Source organism: Micropterus dolomieu, linkage group LG20, assembly GCF_021292245.1.
Source record: "Micropterus dolomieu isolate WLL.071019.BEF.003 ecotype Adirondacks linkage group LG20, ASM2129224v1, whole genome shotgun sequence".
Classification (NCBI taxonomy): Eukaryota; Metazoa; Chordata; class Actinopteri; order Centrarchiformes; family Centrarchidae; genus Micropterus; species Micropterus dolomieu.
The window spans coordinates 8,112,985-8,125,116 of NC_060169.1; the positions used below are offsets into that span (position 1 = coordinate 8,112,985).

Genomic DNA, 12,132 nt, shown 5'->3' on the forward strand with positions numbered 1-12,132 from the left:
CAAGGAACACCGCTTCATACATACACTGTTGTTAGCGACGTAGCCACTTCGGCCAATTTCATTTATTGACATTTTCATTTGCGACCACTTCTCACAACTTCACTTTTTATCACGGACAGGTGACTGCACGAGTAGCGGTGTACTGGTTGATCCCCGTTACATCTGGTTTGTCCAATTGTTGCTGGTGGCAGTCCTGCGAGGTAAGTTGAAGCAGTTAGCCGGATACCTTGTACTGATGGGGGTTGGTTGTTGTGCTACGTAGCATTTGGCTAACTTTAGCCGCAATATAACCTTGCCGAACAGGCAAGATACCGATCTAACACATGTTGCTTTTCTGTGGCTTAACATGCTGGTCTATTTTTGTCTTCCGACAATATAACATTGGGTTCCAGTAACGACTACATTTGCTTGCAGCGCCGATATGTTAGTCAAGCTAGTAGGGCTAGCAAACGGCGACCATGAATTAGCCGAGATGCTAACGCTAAGCAGACTGACTTGACAACATGCATTTTTGTTGTTAGTTTGTTCTTGCAGTATCACGTTTACTGCCTGGGTCTGGGTTTTTAATGAGACACACGTTACTGACACATAAGCAGTTTTTGTGACAACTAAATATTTTTCGGTCGAACTTCTCGCACAAGTTGACTGTAATGCGACGTTAACGTCATGTAGTTAGAAGCTAGTGTTAGCTCGCTTGCTAGCTAGCGTTCTTCCTGACCCTAACCAGCTAGCTTATGCAGAATTTAATACTAACCGTGTTACTTTATTTAACTACCCTGGTGTAACGGTAGCTCATATGTTATAAACTAAGCAGTCGACTGTGTTGTCGCGTTGTCAGCTGCGATGAAGCATGGCTGTTTTCTTTTCTTCTACCTAACAGCATTTGGTAAAGTCAGTTTAGCCCAACACATTCAGCTCATCGGGATTTTTTTTTTTTTTATTAACCGGACTGCCGTTTACTGAGCGACGACCCGCGAGTGACAGACATCTTACACTAACTAGTCTGCAGATAATAAAGGTTAGCTTGCTTGCCACATAACTCCGAGCTAGGACGAAAGCCAACGTCAGCCATCAGACAAGCGAAAGCGGGGTCAGCTCACGGAGAACGGATGGCGTTAAGCTCGCTGTTTGGCAGAGAGGGGGAGGGGATGAGGCAGGGCTATAGAGAGAGAGAGAGAGAGCGAGAGAGAGCGCCTACGTGCCTGTAAAGTGTCTACTGGCGGCTAAATGTTAGCTCTAGTCAACAATTTCGCCTTCTTTTACTGTCTGCCGTCTTTGCTTCGCGTTTCGGTAAAGAGTACTTCGAAGCCGGGTATGCGACAGACACGATCTCGGCGATTTAAGACCGTTCGCTCACGCACCGTGTTTTCCGAAACTGGTGGTGCAGGGCAGTGAGGCACTATGTCTGCTGCTCTCGACTGACCAACTGCAATGGCGTTTGCTTAGGGAACATCAATAAATTACTTTTCTGTATGTACATGTATTTTTTTAATTGGGGAAAATATGATCAGATGTGCAAATATTGTGTGTATACAAACTGCTCCATGTTTTGGCTCCCCATCCACTCAATTAATTAATTAAACAAAATCTTATCTGGGGGGGGGGGGGAGTTCCTTTGGGCAACACATACCTGAAACACTACACCTACAGAACTAAGAAACATCTCTCACCTCCTTTTACAAAGCTATAAAGCACTGGTTACTGGATAATCAGATATGCTGTCATAATTTGCAGTAATGCTTCTGTCACTGTTGTACAAATTGTTTGTGCTTACTGATGTCTTTTATGTGTCATCTCATTTGCCTGTCTAGTCTGCGCTCTGTGTTTATGTTGTTTGTATTTTATCCATGCTCTTGTGTTCTCTGTTTGCACTAATGTGCCTCTGTTATGCCATCAACCTGCCAAGGACTGCAGATGAGAATTATGTATGCCTGTATGGCTAAATCTGGTACATTAACATACATAAACACATATGGAGTGCGCTGAGGGGCTGAACAAATTTTTGTTATGTAATCATCAAAAAAAAAGGAAGTTCAGGAGGAAAGAAATTGTAAAGCACTTGTTGGCAATGAAGTTCCCTCCAACAATGCTCATTCAAAATGTACAAAAGAAAATCACACAGGTAAAATCAGAAAGAGACTAAGAGGTGGCGCAATGGATAAGACACATGCCTTTGGCGTTAGACACCCAGGTTCACTACCCCGCTGTGACCCATCCACCATTGTGTCCCTGAGCAAGACACTTAACCCCAGAGGCGTGCGACCTCTGATATATATAGCAAATGTAAGTCGCTTTGGATAAAAGTGTCAGCTAAATGAATAAATGTAATGTAAAGACTAAATAGTGCAGCAGTTAAAATATAGGAATAAAATAGAATGTACGTGATATAAAATGTAATATAATACTGAGGTAGATTGGTGTACAGTTGTAATGAAATGAATACACAGTTAATGTGACCATGTGCAGGAAACATATGCCAAATGAGAAACACGCGTGCGTTAGACAGAGATCATTAAGTACATTAGAGCACTGAAGAACTAAATTAATTGTGGTCATCTGTAATATGATATATCCATTGAACATTATGTTAATATAAATGTATATTACTGAATTAAATAATTAAATAAATTAACTTAAATATCACTGGTAACATCCTTGCATCTTAATTACAGGACTGAGAGTCCTTTGCACCTTTTGACTGTTACTTGGAAGATGGTCCCTAAGCTGCTGTAACAACCATTCTGTTGAACAATGATAGCTGGGCTATTTAGGGACAGTTATGACAAGCATTTTGTCTTGTAATTTACTCAGTTTTTTGCTTTGATGCACTAAATGAAGTTTCTGTCTGTTTCTCCCTTCTTTATTAAATATTTTTTTATTGGTGTGTTAAAATTGTAACCTTGATACACTTCAAATACAATTTTAAAAAATAGTTCTCATTCATCAATATGCTTACCAAGTGTAAATGTAGAATAAATAAAGCTGGGTTTTAAAATAATTGCATGGATTGAAAATGTCACTGTGGTGGCTGCACCATGGGAACATTTTCATACCGGTAATAGTTCTCTCAGAATACAGTGAAACACCAGTGTTTTCAGGCTTTAAGTTATTTCCCTTGGGCTACATTGAGGAAAAAGGAGACAGAGGAGCTGTGATTTACATTCAGATCTTAGTTATCCTAAAATCATGGGTTTTTAAAAAAAAATCATTTTGATTTGTAATAGTATTACTATCTTCCTATCCCCCTCTTACTGGAAAATAAATACGAGTAGATGGCACACCCTTGAAGAATGCTTGAAATGATGTGTTAAAGTTCACACACTGATTTAAACCCAACAGTGTGTTTACTGTCCATCTATCTTTGTCCACTTTAGCCCCTTTGAGTATGCATATACAATGAAGAAGCGTGTGGAGGACCAGGAACCAATATTTGCGCCCCAGCAACAGCAATCACGTCGCCCCACAGTGCAAAGTATTGCCGACAGCTTCCAGCACCGGGCCCTCGCCCCGGCCCCTACTGTGATAGAGGCAGCTCCAGACAAAATGCAGCCATCCACCGGCATCCAGTATTCTCTCCCCCAGGGCTACCAGGTATGATGGTATCAGTGCATTCAGCTTGGACAACAGCCTCCAGCCATAGGAGTTGCTAGATTAACTCTTACCAAACACTGAATTCCTGTAAATTTTGCCTTTTGTTAATATTAATCAGAAGCCACATTGACTCAAAGCCTTTAAAGGATAATGGGCAAGAGGTTAGCCTTTTGAAGCCTGTCGAACTTTGTCTTTAAGGACCATTTTAAACTTGCTCTCGCTGTGAAATGATTGAATAAAAGAAAAACAATAGTGATGTATATTGGCTGCCCTTCAAAGAAGCAGTATCTGAACTTATTTAAAAGCAGGTGAATCTTGCAGTGTGAATGATCCACAGTGCAAGAATCAATTTTAAAGAGTCATACATTCGATGTAATTATAATGATATGGACAAGACTTTTTTGTTATCCCACTGAGGACATAGTTATCTTAAGGTTTATGGATCCTAAATTCTAGTAATTGTTTTCCCTAAAAAAGGTGCCTACAATGCCCCAGAGCACAAGTGGACACGGACATAACAATTCTGCACCTCATGTGGGTCCCCACGCACACAGCCTAGCAGTTCAGTCCCAGGGCCCTGCAGTGGTCCATGGTCATGTTCATCCACCTACGCCCATGACTTCAACCCAAGGACAGCAGTTTCAGCGACTGAAGGTAATCCTGGATGGAAAGAACTTAAAAATATATCTACAGACGGAATCTAAACAAACAGCCATCTGGGTCAAGTGTGTTGACATGTGATAATAAAATCACTAATGAAATGTAAAAAATTTCACATGGTACAAAGCAAAATGTTGAACATTAAACTGATTTCTGATTCAAAGTAAATTTTAATTCTGCATTCAGTGGTTAGAGAAGGTCTGACTTTTTGGAGGGAAATCTACCAATAATTTTTCCTTCTTTACTTTATAGGTAGAAGATGCCTTGTCCTATCTGGATCAAGTGAAGCTGCAGTTTGGGAATCAGCCTCAAGTTTACAATGATTTTCTGGATATTATGAAAGAGTTCAAGTCACAGAGGTGAGCTGGAGAAAACCCATAAACAGTATTTCTGTGTTTCAATACATAAATGTAAATGCTAAACTACTATCATTCATTCTCTTACTACAGCATAGACACTCCTGGAGTCATCAACCGCGTGTCCCAGCTCTTCAAGGGCCATCCAGACCTCATTATGGGCTTTAACACTTTCTTGCCACCTGGATATAAGATTGAGGTTCAAACCAATGATCTAGTCAATGTGACCACGCCAGGTCAGATTCACTACATCACTCCTCAAGGTATTTCTGTTCAGAACATCCCTGTTAGTGGAGCATCGAGCCAACCTGCAAGCCACCACCAGCACCAGAGTCTGCCACAGGCTGGCCCGCAAACTACCACTACCACTGCCACCACCACTACAACTACCATACCCACCCCTACCCAGCCAGCTCCAAATAAAACCAGCAAGGTAGAATTTATTCCTGTATTCCTCCACTGAATTGTGTAGCATAGACTTGAACATATTATGGACTTCTTATCCTTTTCCTATAATGAAATCTGCTACATTTTTCTCTATTGTCTCTATTGGTCATCTCTTTGGTCATTTTTAACCCTTCACTTGATGAGTGTAATTACATGCTTGTGCTCTTCTGTCAATCCCATAAGCCAATTCAGTCTCCAGCCCATACACCCACCAGCCAGCCCAACCCATCCATCCCATCTTACGCCTCACCGCGCTCACCTTCAGTTCAGTCCCACACTCCTGTGAGCAGCACACCGTCTGGTGGGCCACCTCTCCAGAACAACCAGCCTGTGGAATTCAACCACGCTATAAATTATGTCAACAAGATCAAGAACCGCTTCCAGGGTCAGCCAGACATCTACAAAGCCTTCCTGGAAATCCTTCACACATACCAGGTAAGAATAAATATTCAGGCAGTATAGCAATATAAAGGGGCTGTTGGTACCCAGTATAAGTGTGTGCCTGCTAAAGAAAAGGAAAAACAAAATGAGATACGCGGTGGTCATCTCACCACCTCTTATTATTATTTTTTTTTTAATGATGCATTTTCCAGAAGGAACAACGAAATGCTAAAGAGGCAGGAGGCAACTACATCCCAGCACTGACTGAGCAGGAGGTCTACACTCAGGTGGCAAGACTCTTCAAGAACCAGGAGGACCTTCTCTCAGAGTTTGGACAGTTCCTACCTGATGCAAACAGCTCGCTGGTGAGTCTCTGTAAACACACACTGTGAGAACCAATGCATTTACTGCCTTACTGAAAAATTCAAACATTCCTCAATATTTGACATTATTGTGGATGTGGTCTCTAAAGTCAGTGGTTTTGCTGTTTTTGGTAGAGATGGTAAGCAAAATGTAAGCAATTTTTTCAATGTTTGGTGAATAAAGTAAATAACACATTTTTAAAAAATTACCTGAGTCACTTCTTCCCTGTAATTATTAAGTGGCCTCTTATTCTGCCAGTACAAGCTGTCTTTCGGGTAAAAAGCTTATACAAAAGTTGACCGTATTTGCACACATTTTCTTTGATGCTTCCTGTTCATTTTTGTGACCTCTTTGGTGCGATTATGATGTGTAATGTTCTTTTCAGCTGCTAGGCAAAACTACACCAGACAGGGCAGAGTCGGTGCGTAATGATCATGGCGGCACAGTAAAGAGACCCTTAATGAACAACAAACAGAGGCTGAGTCAGAACGGCCTGCCAATCAGGAGACCAGCTGGAGTGGGAGCTGCACCGCCTGTCAAGGTACAAACCACTCTACATAAATCATAAGTCTGCATAAATTCAGCTGTTTGTTAGTATGCTTCAAAGGCATTTTGTCTCCCAATTTATATGAATCATGGTAGACATAATATTAGAACCCTCCTCACAAATATAGTTCAGCATTATCTACACAACAAACTATAGCCTTCAAAACAACCTCAAAGTTGAATCAACACCTCTCAAACAGTTTAAACAAATACTGAACTTTAGAACCTACATAAAGGTAGAATGTATTGCAGGAATAATGTATTAGACAGCATTAGTTTTAGGTAGGATTACCAGATAAATTGGCAACAGGGTGTATTTAAATTTACCCAAATCTCAGAATGAGAATATTGTCTTTTATTAGAACGGTTACCATTTTCAAATTGTTTAAGAGCCTGTGATAATCATAGTTTTGTAATTTATTTATACCCTCACAGAAGAAACCCAAAATAATGGGGAAGGACCATGGTATGACTGAAGTCAGCAAACACAGCACCAGCACTGAAAATATGTTCTTTGAGAAGGTCAGTATTGTTAAATTCAGTAGCAGGCCAAAATATTAATGATATGATGAAGTGGTCTCAAGGAATTATTTTTTTTGTCTTTACTGAACACTTAACAGGTGAAGAAGGCTCTTCAGAGCTCTGAGGCATATGACAACTTCCTGCGGTGTCTTCACATTTTCAACCAGGAAGTTATCTCACGGGCTGAGCTGGTGCAGTTAGTCATCCCTTTTCTTGGGTAAGTTCAAACATACACACAGTCTGTCAGTGCTGCAGTTTTCTGCAGTCACCAATGCTTAATTGCCTCTGTCAGTTCTCACTAAATAATACTGAAACATTGTACAGCTATTCAGTCCTATGGAGATATGAAGTGCAAGTATGCCTGTAATTTTGTTTCTTGTCAATATGAGTTAGTGTCAGTATTTAATGGCAAATATATTGTGATGTTTTTTTCTGATATCCCATCATGTCCTTGATGCATTTGTCAGATTTCAAATCTGTTTCAGCATCCATGCAACCATCACATTTAATACTTAAAACACTGAGAAATTTCTTACACCATTGTCATTGATTCACAATATCTGTCATCCACGGGGCAGTAGTCTCACTGTTAATTATTTATTTCACATGCAATGTGGTATGATTGACAGAAAATTCCCAGAGCTTTTTACATGGTTTAAAAACTTCTTGGGCTACCGAGAGTCCAGTCACGGGGAGTCGAGCCATACAGAGAGTTTACCCAAGGAGCGTGCAACAGAGGGAATTGCCATGGAGATTGACTATGCTTCTTGCAAGAGGCTGGGGTCCAGCTATAGAGCACTGCCGAAGAGTTACCAGCAGCCCAAGTGCACAGGAAGGACGCCGCTATGCAGAGAGGTGAGTCACTGAAGGAAGTCTTCTTATTAAAAGTATTTCTGTCATGATACCCTATATATTCTCTCCCACAAGGCTACCAGGTACAATGGTATCAATGCGTTTGGCTTGGACAACTGCATCAGCAGGAGGAGTTGGTTCTGTATGTAGTCAAAAAACACTGTCTTATGTCTGTTACAACTTAATCGAGCATAAATTATTTCTTTATTTTATCTGATTAATTGTAAAATAAAGAAAAAGTAATTCAAACTTGATTATGTAATGGTGTGTTCATTACATAGGTGTGAACCTCATATTCAGAATGAACTATAAAACATTTTCAAGGTTGGTTGATTGCAATCAATAGGGCTTTAGTATCAAACTTTTTTACCCACTTTGATTTAATTACGTATTTTGCTGCTTTTTGTGATGATTGTGTTAAGTTCAAAAGCTTTGCAGTTGAAAGCTTTCAAAATAATGTTTTGCTTAAACAGAAATTTGAATTGACCTGAATATCATATTGCAGGTTCTGAATGACACATGGGTGTCGTTTCCATCGTGGTCTGAGGATTCTACATTTGTGAGCTCCAAGAAGACTCAGTATGAGGAGCACATTTACAGATGTGAGGATGAGCGTTTTGAGGTGAGGAATACTCAGTCTTTCCTTGCCAGGCAGCTGGATTTGCAAGATCACACACAAATCCATCTTGCTTGGCTTAAATCATTGCGCTTGTGGCCGAACCACAGTTGTTCGTTCCAATCTATGTCCTGTTACCATACTACTGGCGTGATTTAGTTGTGGCAACAGTGAAAGACTGTTCATTCGAAAACCTAAAGAGGTTAGGCTAGATTCTGCTATAGCATCAATTATATCAGAACTGTAGAATATTTCTTCATTGAAAGAAGGAGAGCAAAGAACGGCACTTTTCTTTTCTCGATGGAAAAGATGCTGACGCTCTTCTCTCGACTGGCTTTGGCTACGTCATATAGTTCATTGATCTGATTGGTTGAAGTTAGCTTGTGATAGATGGTTCATCCAGTCGCCTGCCGAATAGTTAGTGCCAGCCCTTTTCCAAACATTTCCCAAATACACAGAACCATCTGAGAAGTAGTAACAAACCATCTGGCACGTCTGGTTATACTTATTCCACTCACACTCCAAATTAAAAACTGTTCTTTGTAGGTTTATAATGATGCACTTTGCTTAGGAGGCAAAATACCATAGAAAAGCCTTAGATTTAGATATTCAAGCTTGTTGTAATCAAACATAGTTAAACTAATTTGTCAATAATTTCTCTGATTTAATCCCCTAGCTGGATGTTGTGTTGGAAGCCAATCTTGCCACGATACGAGCCCTGGAGACAGTGCAGCGGAGGCTTTCTCGCATGTCAGCTGAGGAGCAGCTGCGCTTCAAGTTGGACAACACAATTGGCGGCTCCTCGGAGGTCATTCACCGCAAAGCTATCCAGAGGATATATGGAGACAAGGCCAACGATATCATCGACGGGCTCAGGAGGAACCCAGCTGTGTCTGTCCCCATAGTGCTGAAAAGGTTAATTGTCTGATTTCAGTGTCTACCTCCGGGCAGAGATTAACAGTTGTTCATAATTTAAAACATTGGATCTAGAACCGCAGGTAAAGTTGTGCATCACTTTTTATTTGTCACTTTTTCAGATTAAAAATGAAGGAGGAGGAGTGGAGAGAAGCCCAGAGAGGCTTCAACAAAATCTGGCGGGAGCAGAATGAAAAGTATTACCTGAAGTCTCTTGACCATCAAGGCATCAACTTCAAGCAGAATGACACTAAAGTGTTGCGCTCAAAAACCTTACTGAATGAAATTGAGATGCTGTATGATGATGTAAGGAAACATTTTCTAACAATATTTTGATTAATTCAAAAGAAATAAAACAGATTGTCTCATTGTGATTGATGGTTTGATACAATAATTGCTTTCCACAACACAGATGAATTTATTTTTTGAAGCTGTAAATGAGACTTTAATCACCAGCTCATGTAACCAGATTTGTTCTACTGAATGCTACTGTCTAATAACAGAACTACCTCAAAATTAAGCTCCCATCTACTCTTGTCTGTTTTCTGTAGCGCCAAGAACGAGCATCAGAGGAAACTGTCGTACCAGCACCAAGTGGCCCACATATGACCCTGACTTATGAAGATAGCCAAATCCTGGAGGATGCTGCTGCACTTATCATCCACCACGTCAAAAGACAAGTGGGAATCCAGAAAGAAGACAAGTACAAGATTAAACAGATCATCCACCACTTCATCCCTGACCTGCTGTTTGCACGGCGAGGTGAGCTCTCTGATGTGGAGGAAGAGGAAGAAGAGGAGGAGGAAGACTTGGAGATGGATCAAGACGGCCCCAAGAAGCACAATGGCTTGCCAGGCAGCAGCCCACCAAAGTCTAAACTCCTCTTCAGCAACACAGCAGCTCAGAAGCTGCGAGGCACAGATGATGCCTATAATCTGTTCTTCGTCAACAACAACTGGTATATCTTCCTTCGTCTTCACTACATCTTGTGTTCCCGTTTGCTGCGAATCTACGGGCAAGCTGAGAAGCAGATTGAAGAGGATGCCCGTGAGCGAGAGCAGGAAAGAGAAGTGTTGGGGCTCAAGAGGGACAAAAATGAAAATCCAGCGATCCAACTGAAGATGAAGGAGCCGAGTAAGTGAGAAAATAAGACCGGCAGTTTAAATTTAGTTAATCTTTAATTTGTTCAATTATTGCACTAAAATTTGTATATAAATATTTTGTAATTTAGCACCACACAACTTAACTCTAACTATTTTCTACCTGCAGTGGATGTTGATGTAGAGGACTATTACTCAGTGTTTCTGGAAATGGTGCGTAATCTTTTGGATGGAAACATGGAGCCAGCTCAGTATGAGGACTCCCTGAGGGAAATGTTTACTATCCATGCCTACATTGCCTTCACCATGGACAAACTCATCCAGAGCATTGTCCGGCAGGTCAGCACAATCACAATTATATCATTTGATGTGAAACGAATGTGTAACCCTTCAGTTATTTAGTCTGCTGCTATGAGTTATACCGTCTGATGGAGTTTATTATGTAATATATATATTTTTTTAATAGTGTGGAAACTGTGGATTACTAAACCTGTTGCTTTCACAGCTCCAGCACCTTGTCACTGATGATGTATGTGCGCGTGTGACGGACATGTACCTGAGTGAAAGTGCCAATAAAGCCACTGGGGGCACACTGTCCACGCAGACATCCAGAGCCACAGCAGAGGGGGCCTACCAGCGCAAAGCAGAGCAACTTATGTCCGATGAGAATTGCTTCAAGGTATGACAGGCCCTTAAAGCAATGCTAATATTTTATCAGTCTAAACTACTTTGAACGCTTTGCTTACAGGCAGTTTCCTCTCATTACTTTGTAGTTGATGTTTGTAAAGAGCCGGGGATCTGTCAGTCTGGCCATAGAACTGCTGGACACGGAAGAGGAAAACTCTGATGAGCCAGCGGAGGCAGAGGTAAGACTCATTCTGTGATCACCTACAGTTCACACACTAAGTTGTCAGCAGCTACACCTACGTAGTTACATCCTGTATCATCCAGTACAAAGCCTCACAATAGATATGACTGTTAAGAAGTTAATAGAGTTAATGGTGGTTTTGTATTTTGTTGTAACAAACAACACAAAACTTTGTTGAAAATAACAAGATTAAAGTTTAGTTGTCATGTTTCATCTTTATAAATAGTAAATTAAATGAATTAGAGATCCATTCCAGAGATAGTTAACTGAGTGATAAATTATCACCATTTACCGGCTGCCATTTATATTGTATTTATTTTATATTAATAATATTGATACTATTTATTGGTTCTGTTCTTTATCTATACTCTTATTGGTTTTTCATTACTAAATAATTGCCTTTAAAAAATGTTATTTAAAAAAAGAATAAATGTAGAACAGTAATCAAATGTAATATTTTATTATAACTGTTTTCAGAGCAGCAACAAAAGTAAAGTTTACAGCAGCAAACTAACCATGTGAAGTCAATATCTCACTGGAAACACATGGAACATGTTAAATAAACTACATTCCTGGTGAAGTTTAGAAAGAAGACATCATTCAGTCAGTCGTTCCTCCTCCTCCCTCTGCTGCTGCTGGTAGAGAAGAGCTGGTTTGTCTCAACAAGCTAAGTTTGCAAGGATTTGCTAAATTTTAAGCTACGTTACATCTCAGCTAAACAGTCTACAAAGAGATTTAGCTTGTTTATAACTAGCTATTAGCCGAGCTAGCACATGTGCTTGTGTAAAATCAAAACATAGCTGCGGTGGATGAGACAGAGCAGATGAAAATATTGTTTGGTGCATGTTCCTGCTTGTTGTACTGATGCAGTATCATCCTCTTACTAGTACTGCTGGTTTTGCTGCACTTACAGTA

The 12,132-nt window shown here is 40.4% G+C and overlaps 1 protein-coding gene across 3 annotated transcripts in view; it reads left to right on the forward strand.

The window, feature by feature from the left end:
• LOC123958698 (paired amphipathic helix protein Sin3a-like) overlaps positions 1-12,132 on the forward strand; it is a 23,571-nt gene continuing 11,439 nt past the window's right edge. For 2 of the 3 annotated variants that reach the window (XM_046032245.1, XM_046032244.1), the window contains exons 1-18: positions 2-200; positions 3,375-3,591; positions 4,069-4,245; positions 4,504-4,610; positions 4,701-5,040; positions 5,238-5,489; positions 5,648-5,800; positions 6,184-6,339; positions 6,780-6,866; positions 6,965-7,083; positions 7,496-7,721; positions 8,224-8,340; positions 9,011-9,249; positions 9,372-9,555; positions 9,801-10,383; positions 10,519-10,688; positions 10,855-11,028; positions 11,123-11,215. In XM_046032245.1, coding sequence (XP_045888201.1) covers positions 3,397-3,591; positions 4,069-4,245; positions 4,504-4,610; positions 4,701-5,040; positions 5,238-5,489; positions 5,648-5,800; positions 6,184-6,339; positions 6,780-6,866; positions 6,965-7,083; positions 7,496-7,721; positions 8,224-8,340; positions 9,011-9,249; positions 9,372-9,555; positions 9,801-10,383; positions 10,519-10,688; positions 10,855-11,028; positions 11,123-11,215 — 3,372 coding nt within the window. In that variant the 5' untranslated portion in view covers positions 2-200; positions 3,375-3,396. Of the gene's footprint in view, positions 201-3,374; positions 3,592-4,068; positions 4,246-4,503; positions 4,611-4,700; positions 5,041-5,237; positions 5,490-5,647; positions 5,801-6,183; positions 6,340-6,779; positions 6,867-6,964; positions 7,084-7,495; positions 7,722-8,223; positions 8,341-9,010; positions 9,250-9,371; positions 9,556-9,800; positions 10,384-10,518; positions 10,689-10,854; positions 11,029-11,122; positions 11,216-12,132 lie in introns of all 3 variants that reach the window. The other variant, XM_046032243.1, reaches the window with a different exon arrangement.